The sequence below is a fragment of the Enhydra lutris genome, unplaced genomic scaffold, assembly GCF_002288905.1.
Source record: "Enhydra lutris kenyoni isolate GAN:26980312 unplaced genomic scaffold, ASM228890v2 scaffoldscaffold45, whole genome shotgun sequence".
In the NCBI taxonomy this organism is placed as follows: domain Eukaryota; kingdom Metazoa; phylum Chordata; class Mammalia; order Carnivora; family Mustelidae; genus Enhydra; species Enhydra lutris.
Window position 1 is genome coordinate 252,322 of NW_019154129.1, and position 20,163 is coordinate 272,484.

General features: G+C 45.2%; 2 protein-coding genes across 2 annotated transcripts in view; one reads left to right on the top strand and one right to left on the bottom strand.

Moving 5' to 3' along the window:
• Nucleotides 1-15,098, bottom strand: part of LOC111156008 (acyl-CoA synthetase medium chain family member 5) — a 118,057-nt gene extending 102,959 nt beyond the window's left edge. The window contains 1 exon segment of the mRNA XM_022516536.1: nucleotides 14,955-15,098. Coding sequence (XP_022372244.1) covers nucleotides 14,955-15,098 — 144 coding nt within the window.
• On the top strand, nucleotides 568-18,437 carry LOC111156010 (glycoprotein 2). The gene is made up of 11 exons (XM_022516538.1): nucleotides 568-735; nucleotides 1,958-2,087; nucleotides 5,092-5,478; nucleotides 6,398-6,508; nucleotides 8,714-8,925; nucleotides 9,439-9,587; nucleotides 10,831-11,076; nucleotides 12,137-12,299; nucleotides 13,173-13,257; nucleotides 14,505-14,549; nucleotides 17,461-18,437. Exons 2-11 carry the CDS (start codon nucleotides 1,985-1,987, stop codon nucleotides 17,517-17,519), a joined length of 1,560 nt encoding a protein of 519 aa, XP_022372246.1. The 5' UTR covers nucleotides 568-735; nucleotides 1,958-1,984; the 3' UTR covers nucleotides 17,520-18,437.
• Nucleotides 18,438-20,163: the final 1,726 nt, after the last annotated feature.

The window sequence follows — 20,163 nt, forward strand, 5'->3', positions numbered from 1 at the left end:
TTCTGCAAAAGCTTCAACTCCTTTATTAATGCCACAATACCATGCCATGGAAGCCAGGTCCAAGCCTGACACTTCCAAGTCCAAGATCTCTGGCTTCATCTCCATTCCATACCTTCCAATCTCTAGGGTAGCCCACCTACTAGGAGGTATTGGAGGAGAGGTGATTCTGACACTTACTTGGTCTGTCCTTTGGTATTATTCCATGACTCACCATCATGAAACTGGCCCTTCCCAGACACAACACTGAGTATCTGAAGGTGGGTAGAGTCTATGGGCCAAAAATAGGAAACACCCATCCCCCACTTCCTTATTTATTCCCTTGCTCTAACTAGCCCCAAGTGGAGTGGCATCCAGACAGAAGCAGAAGTGTTCTACAGTGATTAGCTAAGAACACAAGGTACAATTGGAAATCTATTGTGCAAACAAGTGCCTGTTTGATTTCTCTCACTTCCCTTTGGGTTTTAAGCTCCCTTTTGATTAGTGTTTGGTTTCTGGCAATAAATACGGTCCCAACTTCATTGGTTTATGGAGGGGAATATTCTTCCACTGTTTTCTGTGGTAAATTGTTTATCTTACCTACGCCCAACAAGACCAATGTATACCTGAGATTAACTCCAGTCCTATCTGGGCACCAATCATGGAGAGCCACATGGGTGGAAAACTGCAATAAAAGTGTGGTGCATAGCCGGCTTTCCCACGGCTGACCAGACGACAGCTCTGTGTTCTTATCCCAAGGTAAGTACCATTTCAAGCCCCAGCAGGCTTCCTTCTGATCTTGGGGGGTTTCCCCACCACCCTTGACCCACTGGATGTGCTGGGGTTGTTTGTTTCTGGAAGCTTTCAGAATAACTTTCAGCCTGGTCAAGTGCTCCGGATTTTACTGTGTGTTCAGCTCAACCACCATTCCAGCTACCTGCTGGCTACTCCAGGTCTAAAGATGCCCCCTCACTCTGTCCCTCCTCCAGGAACATAGGCCCCCACTTGGGATCTCATCCCTTAGAATTACTAGTCCTGGGTGCTCTCTCATAACATATTCATGATATCCTCTCTAGAAACAGATCTCTAGATTCAAATTGAGTCTTCTGGAGACTTTAAGAAGCCATCAAAGATTTGCTTATTGGAGGAAAGTTGCCAAAAGAGGGAGTGTTACTGGCAGACTCTTCACAGCTCTTTGTTTCTGCCCTCCCCATCCCTATTTACTTATTCATTTATCGCTCAGATCTTTACTGAGCACCCCTTATGTGGCAGACACCATGCTAGCAGCAAGCAACGTGGGCACAGTCTGACATGGTCCCACCCTCCCAAGAAATCTGTATGCATCTAGGACACTTCAGGAGTCTCTTAGGACAGTGCTCAATACACCAGAACTGAGAAAGCAGCTGTTACTTTTGTCTGTAGATATTCATAGCACTGTAAATTCCCCTCCATCCAGTCTCTCAGAGCCTGAACCCCTACTTGAGTAGGAACCAACCTAAGGCCTTCTAGGACGTCCTGCAGTGCCAGCCAGCTCCAAACTTGCCTTCGGTTCTCTTGCTATCAACCTCATCCCCTTCGCAAGCCTCTTACCCTCATCACCCCACCTCCTCTCTGCAAGACATGCCTGCTTTAAAACAATGCAGCCCTTCACAAAAGAAATTATGGGTCTGTTTCTGTGAACATGGGTCTGTGTCCTTAAGCAAGCTATTTAACTTCCAGCATAGTGTCTACATGTAGGAGGAGCTCAGTCCATATCTCTGGGATTAATATGCTCTGAGACCCATCTCCCTCTTCATCCATAAATGGGAGCAAAAATAGTACCTTTCCCGGTGGGCGGTTCAGAGCCTTAAATGAGCTAACATGTGCAAGGGGCTGAGTACAAGTCATGGTGCTGAACTGATATGAATTCCCTTCTTACCCTTATCCGAGGAGGAATGACCTCTGTCGCCCTGACTGTATCTGAGTCTCTCCCTTCCCCTAGCTGCATGGAGAGTCTGCACGCTGCTGAATGACCTGCACGTCTCAGCTTATGGAAAGGATGGTGGGCTCTTATGTCTTGTGGCTGGCCTTGGCGTCCTGCCTTCTGACCCTGGCATCTACAGAACAGCAAGGTGTGTGCTCTGCTCACCTGGCATCTCAGATGCCCCATAATACCTGGGGAGAGGGGGACTGCAGAGAAGGCAGTTCAGGGTCAGTAAGGGGAACAGGGACATGTCTAACTGAAGATTCAGCAGCTAGAAGTCAAGGGGTACAAGACGAGGGAACCAGAATACAGCCATAATCTCTCAGAGTCAAATAGGAAATCCCCCCCTGCAAGGACCGTGGAGTCAGTTAATGTAACTGCCCATGTCCAAAATATGTGGAGCTCAGAGAGCCCAGATTCATGGAGACATGAATCTCCTAGTCACTCTGTGCCCTTGCATTGGCAAGCACCTTCTCCTTCCTCTGAAATTTTACTCATCTGTAAAAAGAAAGGACTAGAGGTAATGATCTCTCGGTGATCCTTTCAAAGATCTGTGGACTGGGCATCTTAGATGTTTGCAGCAAGGGTCCTCGGGCTTAACACCAGGCTGAAATTTCTGCCTGTGTCACCTGCGGAGGGGGCTATGGGAAGGGGAAGAGGGACCCAGTTCATGGCCACTCTTGGGAAAACACAGTGTGTGTGTGGGAAATAATCCAAGAACAGCAAGTGCAGTGACTCCTTTCCTTAAAACAAGTACATATGTAATCAAGGCTTAAAAATCTCTTTTTCAAAAAAGTCCCTCTAACATGTATTTCAAGAATGTGATCATATGTGTATACTTAGTCTGTAATTCAGGCATTGACACTGTTCAATAAATCAGAACTGGAGAACAGAACCAGTCTGAACTCCTACTAAGCCTCAGGGGCTGTGTTTGGCATTTTATATTTATTATTATTGTTATAAGCAATGCTTTGGGGTTTTATTTCTCCAAAGCAGGGAATACCTCCTAAGATGACTACAGTAGTGCATAGCAAACTCTTGAAGAATTTTTTCATGGCTAGGTGTATTTTTTCATGTATGTTAGAAATGTATAACTAGTACAGCATACCTACAGTATCACAGATTATTATTCCTTAAGATGAAACAAATTTATAGAGAGTCATTAAAAGAAACATATTAAGCAGATAACTGGACAAGGGGACACAAATGTGGAAAACATTGTGACTCAAGGCTTAGGAATGGAGGGAGTTTGGGAACCACTAACTTGCAGGTGTTGTTTTAAAGACAAGTCTCAGAGGAGTCAAACCACATGTCAAGGTCATCCTTGATGACCTAAATCCAGCAGGTGTGGCACTAGATCTAAACCCAGACTGACCAACCCGCCCCTTCAATTCTCACCTCCCCCACACATCATAGTTCCTTAATCTGTTAAAAACCATGGGATGGGGATGCCTGGGTAGTTCAGTTGGTCAAGTGCCTGCCTTCGGCTCAGGTCATGATCTCAGGGTCCTGGAATCAAGCCCCACATTGGACTACTGGCTCAGTGGGGAGTCCGTTTCTCCCTCTCTCTCTGCCCCTCTCCCCAACTCATGTGCTCTCATACTCTCTCTCACTCAAATAAATAAATAAAATCTTTAAAAGAAGCCACAAAAAACAAAACCAAAAATATGAGATCAAGGGCTCCTGGGTGGCTCAGTCAATAAAGAGGCTAACTCTTGATTTCATCTCTGGTCATGATCTCAGAGTGGTAGGATGGAGCCCCGCATGGGGCTCTGTGCTCAGTGGGGAGTCTGCTTGGGATTCTCTCCCTTTCCCTCTCCCTCTGTCCTTCTCCTCTCCTCTAACTCCCTCTCTCTCAAAAATAAATAAATAAATCTTTAAAAAAGCCCCATGAGATGAGCAAAATCGGAAATGTTAGAACAGTGGTTCTCCACTGGGGGTGATTTGGGCAATGCCTGGAGACAACTTCCAGGAGGAAGGAACTACTGGAATCTAGTGAGAAGGGCCCAGGAAAGCTGCGAAACATCCTGCAATGCATAGGATAGCCTCCCATAACACAGAATTATCCAGCCCCAAACATCAGTAGTGCCGAGGTTGAGAAATCTTATGTTAGATCTATTATCTATCAATAAAGGGGAAATGTCTATGATATAGTAAGTAAAATATGTAAGTGGGGAAAAAAATGTACAGCATTAAGCCATTTTTAAAAATCCCTATATTTTAAACATATGCATAGAAAGAGTCTGAAAGGGGCGCCTCGGTGGCTCAGTGGGTTAAGCCTCTGCCTTCGGCTCAGGTCATGATCTCAGTGTCCTGGGATTGAGGCCCACATCTGGGCTCTCTGCTCAGCGGGGAGCCTGCTTCCCTCTCTCTCTCTGCCTCCCTCTCTGCCTAATTGTGATCTCTCTCTGTGTCAAATAAATAAATAAAATCTTTTAAAAAAAAAAAAGAAAGAAAGAGTCTGAAGACCATACAGCAAATTTATAGTTACTTCTAGGGATGGAATGGGCTTATGACAACTTTCATTTCTACTTTATTCATTTTAATGACATTTGAGGTTTTTTCAGGGAGCCTGTATTACATTTATAATACATTGGTCAAACAGGACCAGTGTAAGGTTGCACAGGGGAGCAATGCACAACTCTAGAGCCAAAGAGAGGGCATCAAGCTCAATGTGAGGGATGCCCCTTGAAACTGTGCAGGGTGGAGACCTTGGTGTTCTTAATGCCTATAAAATACCACACAAAGTCCTCATTATTATTCAGACCCTAAGAGGATGAGGCCAATGTATAATGAATGGGTTGTGTGCCTCATTTCCTCATTAGGGTCCTTAAGCACATTCAAAATTCGAAACAGAGTGCGTAGGGGGCGTCTGGATGGCTCAGTGGCTTAAGCATCCAACTCTTGATTTCCGCTCAGGTCAGGTCATGACCCAAAGTTGTGAGATTGAGCCCCATGTTGGGCTCTGCACTGGGTGTGGAGCCTATTTGAGACTCTCTCTCTCCCTCTCTGCCTGCCCCCTCCCTCTCTAAAACAAAACAAAACAAAATGAGTGTGTGTGTGTGCACGTGTGCATGTGTGGAGAGGGGAGGATTAAAATCCTGTAGGCTCTGAGGATGCGCAGTAAACCCAAGCACACTGCTGCTTTCCAGGTGACAGAAACTTCATCAACATCCGTTCCTATGACCCCTGCCAGAATTATACCCGTCTGGACGAACCATCACGAAGTACAGAGTATACAGGACAGGGCCAGCTATGTGACAGGGACATGAATGGCTGGTACCGCTTCGTGGGAGATGGAGGAGCAAGGTTGCCAGAGACCTGTGTCCCAGCGTACCGATGCAAGACAGACGCTCCCATGTGGCTGAATGGGACACACCCTACCATCGAGGAGGGGATCGTCAGCCGCACTGCTTGTGCCCACTGGAGCGACAACTGCTGTCTCTGGAAGACTGAGGTGCAGGTGAAGGCCTGTCCGGGCGAGTTCCACGTGTACCGGCTGCAGGGCACCCCCAAGTGTAATCTGAGGTACTGCACAGGTGAGTGGCAGAGAGCTGGGGATGACTGTGGGGCAGGGCTACCTGGTGGCCAGCCCAGCCATCAGCAGTGAGTGGAGCAGATCAGGAGACTAAGCAGAACAGCCTGGATTCAGCTCCTGCCTGTTACTGCCCAGTGGGGATGTCACCCAAGGTTGCCAGGCTTTACAACATTTCAAGTAAAGCCAGAAATTCAGAGTTGAGGGCTAACTCTCTTGATATATACATATGCATATGCATATACATTTGCACACATACACATACACACACACACACCTATATCCATATGTGTGGCATGATATGAAGAACTCGGGCTCATTCAGATTTAGATTCCAGTTGGGCAGTTTCATTTACCTCTCTGAGCTTTAGTTTTCTGATGTGAGAAAAATGGATAATGGCAAAAGTCACAGCCAATGCATACTGTCGCTGCTCCAAGCCAAAGTGCTTTAGACTATGAACTCATTTAATGCTTTCACCAACCTCATGAGATATGGGTTCTATATAACTACACCCAATGAGAGGTCTGGGGCAGAGAGAGGTTAAGCAGCTGTCCCAATGTCACAGAGCAGGAACATGACGGAGGTGGGATATGAACCCTGACACTCTCGTTCCAAGATCTATATACCTAACCACTATGCTACCCAGTTTCATAAACTTACCATGAGAACTGAATGAGCTAATTTGTTGAAAGTGCTCCAACAGTGTCTGCCATGTAGTAAGCATTAGGATAGCTGCCTCTGGGTTCTCATTTCACTGGACTGGGAGTCAGAAAATCTGAGTTTAAGGCTTGACCCTTCCACTATGTATCGCACCCCCTTGGGCAGGAGTTCTGGGCCCTGGTAGAATAACAGAGTTGGCCTTGGTGGCCTCAGACTGCCTTGCTCTGCATCCTGATCCTCTTCCCCTGTGCCTCACCCTGGAGACCCCTACACTGCGAAGGACAAGTGTGAGAATACCTGCCGCCCGGAGGAGGAATGCAGCTTTCTCAATGGCACCTGGGGATGTTACTGCAGACAGGACCTCAACAGCTCTGGTGAGTGGCTTGGCAGGGCTGAGCAATGGGAACAATGCTGGTCTGAGCAGACAACGCAGCACAGAAGGATTTTCCTTTTCCGAGGGTATGGACAAGGTGTGGACCAGAGTCAGTGGGGATGGAACTGAGGTCAGGGAATGAAGGTTCTCAAAGCTATTTGCAAGGATGGAAGAGCTGGGATGGAACAAATTGCCAAGTCAGTCTTTGGACCACAGCCTGAGAAAGCAGCTATGGTGTTGGTGAGCTTGACCCATAAGGCACAAAGGTACTAACGATAAGGACTCTGCAGGTGTGGGAATTGCATTAAAATATCTGTAGGTCTACATGTGAAGGACATGGGTAGACTCCTGTGCCAGTCCTGGATTTGTGACATAGTAGCTCTCTGGAGCCTGGGTCAAGGCACCTAGACTTTCTGAGCCTTAATGTCTTCATCTGTAAAATGGGAATAAGATTACAGTACAAATAACCACCATACAGGGTAACTGCAAAAATTAAATAGGAGCAGTCCAAATGGGCAGGCTTGTAAGGTGATAAGGTTATTGTCCCAGGAAGTAAGCAAGCAGAGGCACATGACTTATGGGTAGAGATGCCATCCACAAGCCCTAAGTCCTGGGGTTAGATGAACTTCCCATTAAGATTATTCCCTTCCCTCCTGGGACTCTAATGAGGGCCTTTGACTCTTGCCCTTGGCATAAACATGCCTTCCTCTGAACACACTCCCAGTCCCTGCAGAAAAGAAAGTGTTCTAGACAGTGGACCAAGAACAAGCATATGTTTAGAAGACTGGGCTGGAGTGTGGACCAGGTGGTGCTTGGGTGTGCCTAGCAGGAGTAGGGTGAGGACGAGAGGCAGGACTAGAAGGAAACAACTCTGATCTCCATGAAGGCTCTCTGTGCTTATTGGGTGGACAAGCCCCCAAAGGCTCCAGGTTATTTTCCAGGTTTTGGGCAACCACAGAATCAGACGGTGGACTTCAAGGATGTCTTCTCTGTACCTGAAGACTCCAAGGGTATCCTTGGCAGGTCCTCCTAGCTGATTGGGTGGGTGGGTGGCCTGCCTCAAGTCTTCACTGGTGGCTACTCAACAAGTCCCCATTGCTTCCAGGCACAACCTCGTTGTGACCTGGCTTTTGCTTACTTCTCCATCTCTCACACTCCACCCCTCCTTATTCTAAGTTCCTGTACCTCTGAGCTTAGCTTCTCCATATACACACCAGCTTCTCTTCCATCACCATGCTTTTGCCTCTGCTATTCCCTGAGCCAGGGGTGTCCTCACTTGCCCTGTGCACCTGCAAAACTCCTACTCCTGACCAACTCCCAGCCCTCTATGAGTCCTTCCCTGACTTAACTGACAGACCCAGATATACCTTCTTGTGTTTCCCTGTGCACCTAGAACATACTTCTTTCATCATACTGCATCTTATTAAGCTGTTGGCATGTTGGTTCTGACACAAGACCAAGGAATCCTCATGGCCTGGGTCCATGTTTTCTTTATTTTTGTGTTGAATGTGCCTCGCACATACAGAAGGTGGTTAGTAAATGTATTTGAATCAATGCATTCATAAATACAATCAAAACGGTATTTCTCTTCATTTGCTATCTACCTCCCCATCAGAATGTTAGCTCCATAAATAAGGGTAGGGATTCTGTCAGTTTTGACAAACACTGTATCGTCAGTACCTAGAACAGTGCAGACAGTAATGCTCAAGATGTATTATTTGTTGAATAAATGCCGAATGAATGAATGGAATGAATCAGTGAATGAATGAATGAATGAGTGAATGAATGAACAAATGAATGAACGAAAGAAAAAAAGAAATGCAATGGCTCTGAACCTGGTCAGATGTGCTGGCTTCACAAAGCCAGGGAGCAGGAGTAGTGTGTATCCACCCCTGATTCCAGTCTGGAATGCAGGATAGTTCTGCTTCTTTAGAGACCCCAATTCCCACAGACCCTGATCCCCAATCCCCAAGACATGAAAGTCCACACCTGTACACAGCATGCCTAGAAATCTTGGACCAGGGGCTTTTTTGCCAACCTCACCCAATACAACCCGAGTGTGAATCCCACCTGGGTCCCAGGCCCCTATTAGTCTACCTAACTCCCTGGTACATATGATGGCTTTTCCAAAGGGCATGGAATGTGGGCTCTGCCCACTGCTTCCAGACCCCTGTCCACTCCACCTACCCCATTCTCAACTTTCTAGATGTCCACAGTTTGCAGCCTCAGCTAGACTGTGGGGCCGAGGAGATCACGGTGTCACTGGACAAGTGTCAGCTGGGAGGCCTGGGTTTTGGGGACAATGTCATCACCTACCTGCGAGACCGGAACTGCAGCAGTATCACGCAAAGAGAGGAAAGAAACTGGATATCTGTGACCAGCCCTACCCACGCTGGGGCCTGTGGAAACATTCTGGAGGTGAATGGTGTTTACACCACTGCTACCAGAGGGTGGGAGTTGGGCTGTGGAGCTATCTCAGTAGCTGTGAAACCTTGGACAAGTCACTTAGCCTCTCTGGGCCTCTAGTAGTATGTGAGAGTAGTAGTGTGTGTAGTATGTGAGAGTACACATGCTGGTTCACATACAGAGCTTAGAAGAGGTTTGCTGCTTGAGCTCAATAAATTTAAGCTGTGATTATGATTATTTTAATTAGGGGTGATGTGGGAGGGGTCAACATGGGAGTAAGCATGGTAGTTGTTGATTCTCCCCAAAGGCCAAAAATTATTGTTCTAGTTTTTGATCTGGGATTCTCAGTCCCCTTCCCATAAGGCTCCAGGGGCCACTAAGGGAAGAGGCCCATGTTCTCCCTGGTGATCGGAAGGCAGGGTGGCAGCATGATGGAGAGCATCAACCTTACAGTCATGTAGGCCTGAGTTCTAGATACAGCTGCACACACATAAACATACACATGGTCTTATTTTTATGCCAAAGAGAAATGGAACCCATGCCATCTACAAAAACACCCTCTCTGTGGCCAATGAGTTCATCATCAGAGACACCATCCTCAACATCAATTTCCAGTGTGCCTACCCACTGGACATGAAAGTCAGCCTCCAAACTGCCCTGCAGCCCATTGTAAGGTATGGCACTGACCCTTGCCCTTTAATCTATAACTCTGACACTGATCACACCCACTTCAAGCAAAGCTTAAAATGTCCTCAGGCTGCTGCCTACTTCCTACAGGAGCTCTCACTCTTTCCATCATTCACTCTGCAAATATTTCTTGATCATAGATTAATGTTCAGCATGCACAAGGCAGACATAGAGTATTCTGTGGGTATTAAAAATTATTATTACGAAGCAATGCACAACATAAAATAATGTTAATTAAATATGCTAAGAAACAAAAACATACCACAGTTTCATTTATCTTGAGGAAGAAAGGAATTAAGCAACTAATTATTCCATCAACTATTTACAAGTGAGATGAATGCAATGTGGGAGAAGCACAGGGTGCTGTGGGATCAAGAAGCAAGGGTTCCTGATCTAATCGTTGTGGGGAGGGGATGGAGGAGCAGGAAGGCTTTCCCACAGATGTGGGATTTAAGCTGGGATGAGCTTTGATTAGATAAATAGCACTCCCAATTCACTAGAAATAGAACTAAGTAGCAATTTGGGTGGGGATCCATTTGGAAGAAACAAATGAAAGAAGAAAGAATCAGAAGAAAACAAAAAACAGTCTTCATCTATTTTGGTCACTGCTGTCTCACAGTGCCAAACAGGGCCCTGTGGAATGGATTCCTCAGCATTTAGACAGTAAGACTTGCTGGGGGATTTTCTGTGTCAGAACTCCAGGGTGCCCTTTCCATCCCCCCACCGCCTCCTGGGCTCTCAGAGTAGTATGAATATGACTAGTAATTTTCAAGTTCAATGGTTTTCAGACTGTATTGTGTTGGGGCTCCAAGTTTCATAATAAATAAAAATTAAAGCCATTCCTCTTTTAAAATGAATGTTTCACTGGGTGATTCCCTGGTGGAGGGAGGAGATCTGCTGCTAAAAATGGTGAACCCACAGAACTGATCCCATTGTATAGGGGGGAAGATGGAAGTGTGCATTTGCTGTTATTCTCTGAGGGACGGAGATACAGGTGATCTGTGAGGCAGGGAGAATGGGTAGAGATCCCAGAGACACACTTGTCTGCTTGTCAAGTTTAGTGCCTAGCAGATACTAAATGCATGATTTAAATAGGTGATTGACTAGTTCCTTTAGGAATCAAAGATATGCCTTCACTTTCATAGCCTCACACAAGTGCAGGGCTGGATTTACTTTGTTCTCACTGGTGGGAACCTAACGATTCCACTCTTACGGTTTTCCTCTTCTCAGTTCTCTGAACATCAGTGTGGATGGGGATGGAGAGTTCACTGTAAGAATGGCCCTGTTTCAAGACCAGAACTATGTATCTCCTTACGAAGGGGCCGTAGCTGTCCTGGCTGTTGAATCTATGCTCTATGTGGGTGCCATCTTGGAGAGAGGGGACACCTCCCGGTTTAACCTGTTGTTGAGGAACTGCTATGCCACACCTACTGAAGATAAGACTGACCCTGTGAAATATTTCATCATCAGAAACAGGTAACAGGCAACTCTGGGTTATCTTTTGGCCTGATTAAGGTTTTCGGGGAAGAAAGATCACCATGGCCCTGCCTGGTAGTTGTGTAAACTGGCTTACTTCTTTTGCAACATAATTTGGCATTACATATCATGACCATACTTTTGACCCAGGAGTATCACTCTTGACATTTTAGCCTAAAGCATTAATACAAAATAGGTCAGCAAGATAAAGAAATGCCAATTATTTTTCACTTAAGTATCCTTTATAACCTTGGCAATAGGTTCACAGTTCAAAAATAGGGATCCATTAAGTAATGATGGGCTATTATACAGATAGTAACACCGACAAATCAACATGAAAATGGTATGACAAGTGTTATGGGACAAGATATCGCTGAAATTGCTAACTGGCAAAAACAAAGGGAAAATGTATATCCATAGATCATGATTCAAACCATGGTAAAAATATTAGCTAATATGTTTCACTGAGTTTAGTTATGAGTTTAGCCATGCACTGTGTCACTAAATGGTGACATCAACATCAACCCCAGGAGGTACAGATTACTGTCTGCTCTACAGACCAGAAAAGGGAGTCTCGGACAGGTTAAGTCATCTGCTCATGATCATTTAGCTAGAAAGTAGGTCTGGGTGGAATATGAAGCAGTCTATTTCACCTCAGAGAACAAACCCCACAGAAACCTGGGCTGATGAATAAATGTCTTGGAGGGGGCGCGTAGGGTGGCTCAGTCAGTTAAGCATCTGCCTTTGGCTCAGATCATGATCTCAGGGTCCTGGGATTGAGGCCCAGGTCGGGCTCCATGTTTAGTGGGGAGTCTGCTTCTGCCTCTGCCCCTCCCCACCTCTCATGAGCGCTCTCTCTATATATATATTTCAAAAAAATTTAATACCTTGAAGGAAACCCAGAGGAATAAAAGTCTATGTCAGGATGGAGGGAATCAGGGAACTCTTACATTCTCTATGATGATGTTTTTATACTAGATACAGATTAAAGATACAGCCAAGGACCTCAGGTTCCTTGAGCTGTTCTAAAAGTAGACCCTTGCCCCTGTCACCTTCCCAGCTGCCCAAATCAATATGATTCCACCATCCATGTGGAGGAGAATGGGGTGTCCTCAGAAAGCCGGTTCTCAGTTCAGATGTTCATGTTTGCTGGAAATTATGACCTAGTCTTCCTGCATTGTGAGATTCATCTCTGTGATTCCCTTAATGAACAGTGCCAGCCGGTGAGTATCTCTTTAGAGTGAACTATTCAGAGATTCACATGGGGCCTGGTACCTGGTAGTCTCACCATATATATTTACTGCAATTACAGAGGGATGGAAAGAAGAAAGGGAGAGAGGGAAGGAGGGGAATAGGAAAGGATGAATGGATGGACATTCAATCTCCAAAAAGTCCATGTGTATGTAATTATTGTGTCCCTAGGAAGCAGATCAGACAAAGAAGTCTGCCCACTAAGTTTCCCTGGCACAAGACATATTTTGAATGATTTCATAATAGTGGACTTTTAAGTGCCTATTCCATGTCAGGAATTACACTAAAACTTTCATATAACTTATTTAATTAAATTCTCACAAGAACCCTTTAAGTAGATTTTTTGTTAACCAACTTGTACAGATGAGGACACTGAGCTTAACAGAGGTCTTCTGCCCAAAAGCAACACAGCTAGAAAGCATCAGAGCTGAGAGATAACTCGAGTGTCCATGCTCTTAACCCCTGTTTGGTACTGCCTACTAGAAGCTGGCATTTGTTGAGTGTGGACTATGTACCTGGGTGTTACAGACATGCTCATTTTAATCTTTCAGACCAGGAAGGTATTACTTAATAGTCCAATAGAGAGGTGAAGTCATTAGTACCAAATTAGACAGCTAGAATTAGAGTGGAGATGTGATGGAATGGATGAGATAAGTAGAAAGGAGTCAAATCCATGTTTGCTTATGACTTGACAGTAAGTTGAGAAAACCACAGCCTCAGAGTTAGGGGTACATGGTGGGTAGGGTCCCATTCTTGGGCCAGATTCTTGTCCCATTGCAGGGACATCCTGGATAGGAACTATGACTTTAAATTTTGATATAATGAGATCTCTCCATCCCCCACAGTCTTGCTCAAGAAGTCAACATCGCAGTGGAGTAGTGGCTATCAACCCAGCCCAGGTTCTAGATTTGGGACCCATCACTCGGAAAGGTGAGTGGCCCACTTCTGGGTGAGAAGACCAGGTGGTCAAGTGCTGACAGTTAACCACAGATGCCTGGGGTCATCACCCTAACAACTTAGAGCCCTTTTTACCTCCTCACTGCAGCCCCCACCAGTGAATCTATCTTTCTATGAAGTGCTTTGGGTAAATAACAACAGCATTTGCCATTTGTGCTGAACCTCTATGTGCTAGAGACCAGGCTAAGCTCTCAGTATCCATCAACTCACTTTATTCTCCTGACTGAGTCCATTTTACCAGTGAGAAACTGAAGCTTGGAGAGATTAAGTGGCTCACCCCAAGTCACTCAGCTCACGAGCAGCTGGAGTTAGAACTGAACCCAGCTCAGACTGATTCCATAGCATATGCCCCTTGCCTTTTTCTTCTTGCCAAGTCCCCTTACCTCAGCCCTTTTTGGGTGAAGTCTTTAACCCAATTTTGTTTTCTGGTGAATGACTATGTTTTCCAAAATCCAGTTATAATATTCTGGGGCATGATGTAGGGGAAGCTTTATAATTGCCCACAAATGTTAACGTGCCCATGGGTGAACACTACTGTTGTGATTTCTATTACCACTAGAATGGAGGAGTCAAAAAACCCAGAAGAATGAAAGCAACTTTTTTTTTGTCCTAAAGAAATTAGGACGCAGTAATGCTAGTAACAGCAGCAATGACAGTAACAGTAATAACACATGAGGCTGGCACCGTACAAAACATTTATATGCATCATCACATGGAATGCTCACGACAGCCTAAGCTGGTAATCACTATTACCACTTCCATTCTCCAGGTGAGTAAACTGAGGCTGTCTTGTAAAGAAGGCTCTGTCCTGAGTTGTCCTGCCTCTTTACTGAGCCCTCAACCTGAGGCTTCATCTGGTATCACAGGGTTGTTGGAGGGTTAGGAAATTTTATTTTGGAATCAGATAGATGGAGATTCAAATTCCAGCTTTACTACCAACAACAAGGTCAACTTAGGCTTCCTTGGTCAACTGAGCCTCAGTCTTCTCCGCTGTTGAATGGGGACACAAATACTTTCCTCACAAATCTGCTGAAAGAACTAAGTTTCAAATGCATGAAATGGGCTTAGAAATAACAGATGCCTCAGCAGTGAGGGTGGCCAGGTCCAGCCAGGTCAGTGGCTGCGGTGGCCAGGTCCAGGAGGACCTGGAGCAGCTATGGCCACAGTGCCAGTCCCCGGCACACGACTGAGGAAACCTTCACCTCTGCTCTTGTCCCCAGGTGCTCCATCTCTTGGCGTCGCGAATGGAACCCCCAGCTCTGCAGGTACATTTTTATCTCCTGCCTATCCCACTGCCCTCCCTCCCAACGCTCGTTTAGTCCTCTTCTCAATTCAGTGCACATTGATTTAGCCTGTGCTAGTGACTGTGGACACTGAAATCAATCAGTCCCAAGTGTGGCTCTTGAGATGCTCAAAGTCTAGCACAGGGGCCAGTCATTTAACAATAAATACTTATTGGGTGCCCACTGCTTGCCAGGCATTGTTTAGATGCTGAAGATACAATAGTAAACAGCACAGACCAGGTGCCTGCCCTCATGGAGCTTATGATACAGTGTGGGAAACAGTCAATTAAAAGTTAACAAGATAATTTAGAAAAGAGAGTGATGTGTTAGAAAGTTACCAGCATGGGTAACAGTGTCTTTAAAAAGATAGTAGTTTATTTTACTCACATGTAAATGAAGTCCAAAGGCAAGCAATCTGGGGATCCTGGGGTGGCACCACAAGGTCATCAAGAATCCAAGTTCTTTTAAGCTCTCCCCTCCACCTTCTTCATCCTCCTGCTCCAAGATGGAAGCCAGAGCTCCAATCTTCATCTCTAGTCAGCAGGATGGAGGGAATATGGAAAAAGTCAGAGTGTTAAGGAACATTCCTAGAAGCTGACACCTTACACTTACACTTATCTCACTGGCCAAAGTTTAGTCACACCTGGCTGCAAAGGAAGCTGGAAAATGTAATCTTTATTCTGGGCGGCCATGTCCTGAACCAATGTTTGATGGTTCGATTTATAAGGCAAGAAGGAAAAATAAATAACAGAATGGGTAAATGGCCAGAAAAATGTTCAGAGGAGGTGATATTTGAATACAATGAGAAAAAGGGGCCAGGTTTGCAAATAATAAAGGAACAAGCCCTATAGGCAGAATGAACAAGAGTTGCAAAAATGAGACAGTCATAGAAGCAAATCGCAAGCAAGTAGATAGTGTGGCAGGAGCACACAGAAGAGTAATGAACTGTACCTGGTAAGGTCAGGCAAGAATTTTAGCAGGTGGCAACATCTGAATGGTGTTTGGTGGGTGACCTGGAATTTAACAGGGAGACCAATCCAAGAAATGTGTTTTGGACCAAAGGGAAAGCAATGGTACTAAGATTTTACTGCCCCCTCTTCCCAACACACACATGACCTATACTGGTGAACCCAGACATGAAAACGTTCTTTCCATCCTTAATTCTCCAGCTAGATAACAGCCTAAAAGTTTCCAAATAAGGTCAAGATGGCCCCTCCACACTTAGGGCTAATATTCAGACAACACTCAGAAAATTGTGCTCATCAGAGACAGGGGTCAGAGCTCAGACTAAAAGGAGCTGGAGAGCAGACATCACGTCTCATACACTTCTCCCAGTACTTCAGGTTAGCGCAGTGCTGGGAACAGCCCAGTTTCCCAGTAGAGTTTGCCAAACTGACTAATTTCTAGGATGGGCAGTGGATTCTGGAGACTTCTGGAAGAAAAGGGGAGCGATCTCATGCAGTATGAGAACGCCACAAGAGAGCACTTATGGTGTTCTTTGTTTGCTATCTCCCACAAACATGTCTGAGGTTTTAGAATTAACTGAACAACCACCTGTGTTTCATAAATACAAACTGGTTGTCATACACTAATATTTCAGAAAATTATGATATTCTTCACTTCCTCCTAGAATATCAGCAAGTTACTCTGAAGTTTATGACAGAGAAATGTTATAATCTCATAGTATGGCGGGAGGGGTGCACATGCCTCTCCCAGGCCCCCCTGTACAAGGCATCTATCACCCAGGACCCACACCCTTCATTAACACTGAGTATATGATCATTTTCAGAGGAGATGTGTTCTCAACCCTCCCAGATCTTGGAGTCTAATATTCAAAACTGACACTTACATGGTGTTTATTATGTGCCAGGAACTGTTCCAAATGTTTGATATGAATTTACTCACTTAAGCCTGACAAAAGTCCCATGAGGTATTAGTTGCTTGTGATTTTTCAATTTTGCATACAGATAAACTCAGCCATGGTGAGGCTCAGTAACTTACCTGGGCCTGCACAACTGGTTGTAGAGCTGGGATTCTTCTTCTTCTTCCCTTTTTTTTTTTTTTTTAAAGATTTTATTCATTTGACAGAGAAAAAGAGAGTACACAAGTGAGGGGGAGGGGCAAAAAGAGAGGGAAGCAGACTGCCTGCTGAGCAGGGAGCCTGACCTAGAGCTTGGTCCCAGGACCCTGAGATAATGACCTGAGCCAAAGGCAGACGCTTAACTGACTGAGCCACCCAGATACCCCTAGAGCTGGGATTCTAAGCCAGTAAGTCAGGTCTCGGAGGCTTTTTAACCTCTGTGTCCTTCTCCATCTTTAGTATTAGTCAGCATAAGTAATATTAGCTGCTATGACAGACAATCCTCATCTTTCTGTGCCTTTACACAATAGTTTATGTCCCACTAAATCACTGGGGGATGTAGTTCTGTGCTTTGCAGTCATTAGGAAGTCAGGCTCTTACCTTCTGGTAACTCTGGAAACTCCACTGTCCCCAGCAAGTCCTCTGCCGGATCCTTGGCATCTGGTCCCTAGATGGTGGGTGACCAGAGTATGGAAAATTATGCAAGAGGTTTTAAGGACCAGGTCTAGAAATGGCATATCTGATTGTTACCCACATTCCACTGGCCAGATTCAATCATGTGATCTCACCTACCTGCAAAGGAGGATGGGGGAAAATTGCCTTCCAGTATACCCAAAGTAATATGAAAAAGTGTTTGATGATTAGATAGCTTTGCCTCTACCACATGACCCCTTTGCCACTTCCCAGGGGTTGTAACCTAGAACAGATATTAAGGATACTTAGAAAGGCCTTAAGTATTAAGTATAGGCTAGCTTGCTTTGGCTGCTGAGTTCCAAAGGCCAACACTTGACAGACATCTCTCTTATATTTCAGGGTTCCTGGGAGCTTGGCCCATGGTTCTCCTGCCTGTCCTCCTGGCTGGGCTGTTCTAAGAGCTCAGCCAAGCATCTAGCCTTGAAGCTCGTGTTCTTCCCTCTGGTGATGGCTTCCAGTCACCCATCGGCTATGCTGGTTCTCTCTCCAAATCACATAGACAGTCTTGGTGTTTAGACTCTGGGACAGGCTAGGTTTGGGGAAAGGGGAAAGATTCCCTTGTTCAACACTCTCTGTGCCTTTATATTCCTCTTTTTCTCATGGTGCAGGCCCTGTTGGCCTGGCCTGGCCTGATTTCCTCATTTATTAGCAGGATTTTGGAGCCAGACTGGCTCTGTGCTTCTGTGGCCCCAGCCTTTACCAGAAATGTATCATGTGTTACTCTGTAACTCCATAGTACACGAGCTGTATCACTGTGGGGTGGAGGTAGGAGAAAGGGGATGAGCTTGTTAAAAAGACACCTCTCATGGTTTCTTCCCAAGTATACCTTGTTCTAACTGCTGATGAACTGAACAGACTGATCCTTGCTTTAACCTGTGTCCTCTGATGTATTTCCAACATGGTCTCAGTAGTGGCCATGGGAATGAGTTGTAAAGGGTCCACTTCTGGAGATTCTACTCCCAGAGAAGACTGGTTCCCATTGCTCCCCTGCCTAGCTCCATACTGTAGACATGCTTTGATGTGCCTAGGAGTAGGCAAAAATCTACCCTAGGACCCAAATGCTGGAGGACCTGTTTGATTTGAATGCAGAGATGCTGTCACTCCAGAGTATACCTCCAGCTGTGAACAGTGGTACGCTCCAAAGTAAGCAATAAGTCCCAGTGGAAAATGCTATGTCGATCCTGCCATGGGGATATAGAAGAAGTGACTGGGGGGATGAGTGAAGTCCCTTTCTGGAAACCTCTGATGGGCCTTCATGAAACACTCCACAAAGATGCCACAAAAAGAGAATGCTTCCCCTTCCCATAGCTATACACAAGGCTCCTACAAGCTGGCCTCAGGGAAAAAATGATCAGAACAGGACCAGACCACAGGGGAGCAGAGCCTGTTTACGTGCTAGGAGGAGACTTTCCAAAGTGCTCTCATGTTCAGAGATAGTGTGGTTTCAAGAAACAGAAACACACGCCAATTACATCAGGCAAAAGGAGAATTAATTATCAAAATATAGGAGCAAAAAATCCAGAACAGAAGATACAACCTGGCTGTATGAGGAAAACCACCAGAAACCAAGGTTTGTTTGTCCTTCCGTCGGTTTTCCTGAAACCACACAACCTTCACATCTGCTTATCTTTGTGTGTCTTCTTTATTCCCCCGTCCTGAAACTAATTCTTGCTATTCATTCATCATGCCTCAATTAAATATGGACACTGAAGCTTCCCCTCACTTCCTAATTCAGGGACCATATAGACCAACTAACACTTGGTATCCTACATCTAAATTTACAAGAAAGAATGAGATTTCCCTGTTTGGTCAGAGTGCTTCCCTTGGTCCAAACATCTGAGGGTAGGTGTGGCCTCACCTAATGCAAACACAGCCAATAGGGCCAACCTGAGGAGGCAAGTCTCAAACACATGGCAGTGTTTCTTGGCTAGATACACCAAAAGTGTACTCTAATAGTGACTTTTTTAAAAGAGAAGTTCTTGGGAGGAATTGCTTCTTGTTTCCTAGTAAGTCAATGGATTCAGAGATATTGCATTTTAAGGGAGGAGTACACTAGGAATGCACCTGAAAGACAGGTCAGGGGCCCTAACCTTTTCCTTTCTCTGAGGTTCATCTTCTCCTTCCTATGGAATAAAGGGGCTGGACTAGAACAAGATTCTCTAACATTTATAGTGGAACCCTTTCTTTAAACACAGTTCTACATGAATACCCAATATGTAGACATTAAATGGAAATAGACTCTTGTTGATGTCAGGTAACGGGCTTAGTACTCCCATCTGTGATTCCCTCATCCTCTAGCCCTCAAAGAAACTCCAAGATAACCCAAAGGGTTACCAAGAGCAAAGTTCTGGAACTCTTTGGGATATATCACATCTGATATCTCTTCCAGTGTAAAGTATATGAGCTTCTACTTAACCAGAGCAAATCCTGGCTGTCTAACTATGTATGTATTTGTCTATCCATCTATCATCTATCCATCACAAACTCTCCTACTCTACCTATCCCCCTTGCTCTCTCCATCTATCTATCTATATATTTATAACATACGTAGTTAGTTACAGATTTTTGTTTTCTGCAGGTGGGCATACTAAATGAATAACAATCTCTGAACGTCCAATCCACTTTATTCATTTGGGCAACACTAATCTGCTGAGCAATTGTTATATCCCAGACCTAAGGGCCGAGGTACAATAATGAATGAAACATAGTCCCTCTCCTTAGAGGTTCACAATCTGGTGGGACACAAACACACAGAGGCACTCATGCGCAGGTCACACTCAACTGACCCCCTCTGACTCATAAACACACACCAACGTCATGAGCCCAAGGACATTTCCACATGCAGAGATCCTCACCAGGGCCCTCAGGCCCAATCACTTACATATATATTACCATAACTTAGTAAAGCTAACACTTTTAGCCTGTCCTATGCACCAGGCATTATTCTAAGCACATTAGGGGCAATGCAACATTCCACTCTCCCCTTAGATACTGAAGGTAGGAACTATTATTAGTCCCAGTTTAGAGATGAGCAACTAAGGC

Excerpts from the sequence above, each read along its gene's own strand:
- LOC111156010 (XM_022516538.1), top strand. The coding sequence starts at position 1,985 with ATGACCTGCACGTCTCAGCTTATGGAAAGGATGGTGGGCTCTTATGTC. Across the intron at positions 6,509-8,713 it reads ACAGGACCTCAACAGCTCTG|ATGTCCACAGTTTGCAGCCT; the intron begins GTGAGTGGCTTG and ends TCAACTTTCTAG. Across the intron at positions 14,550-17,460 it reads TGGAACCCCCAGCTCTGCAG|GGTTCCTGGGAGCTTGGCCC; the intron begins GTACATTTTTAT and ends CTTATATTTCAG.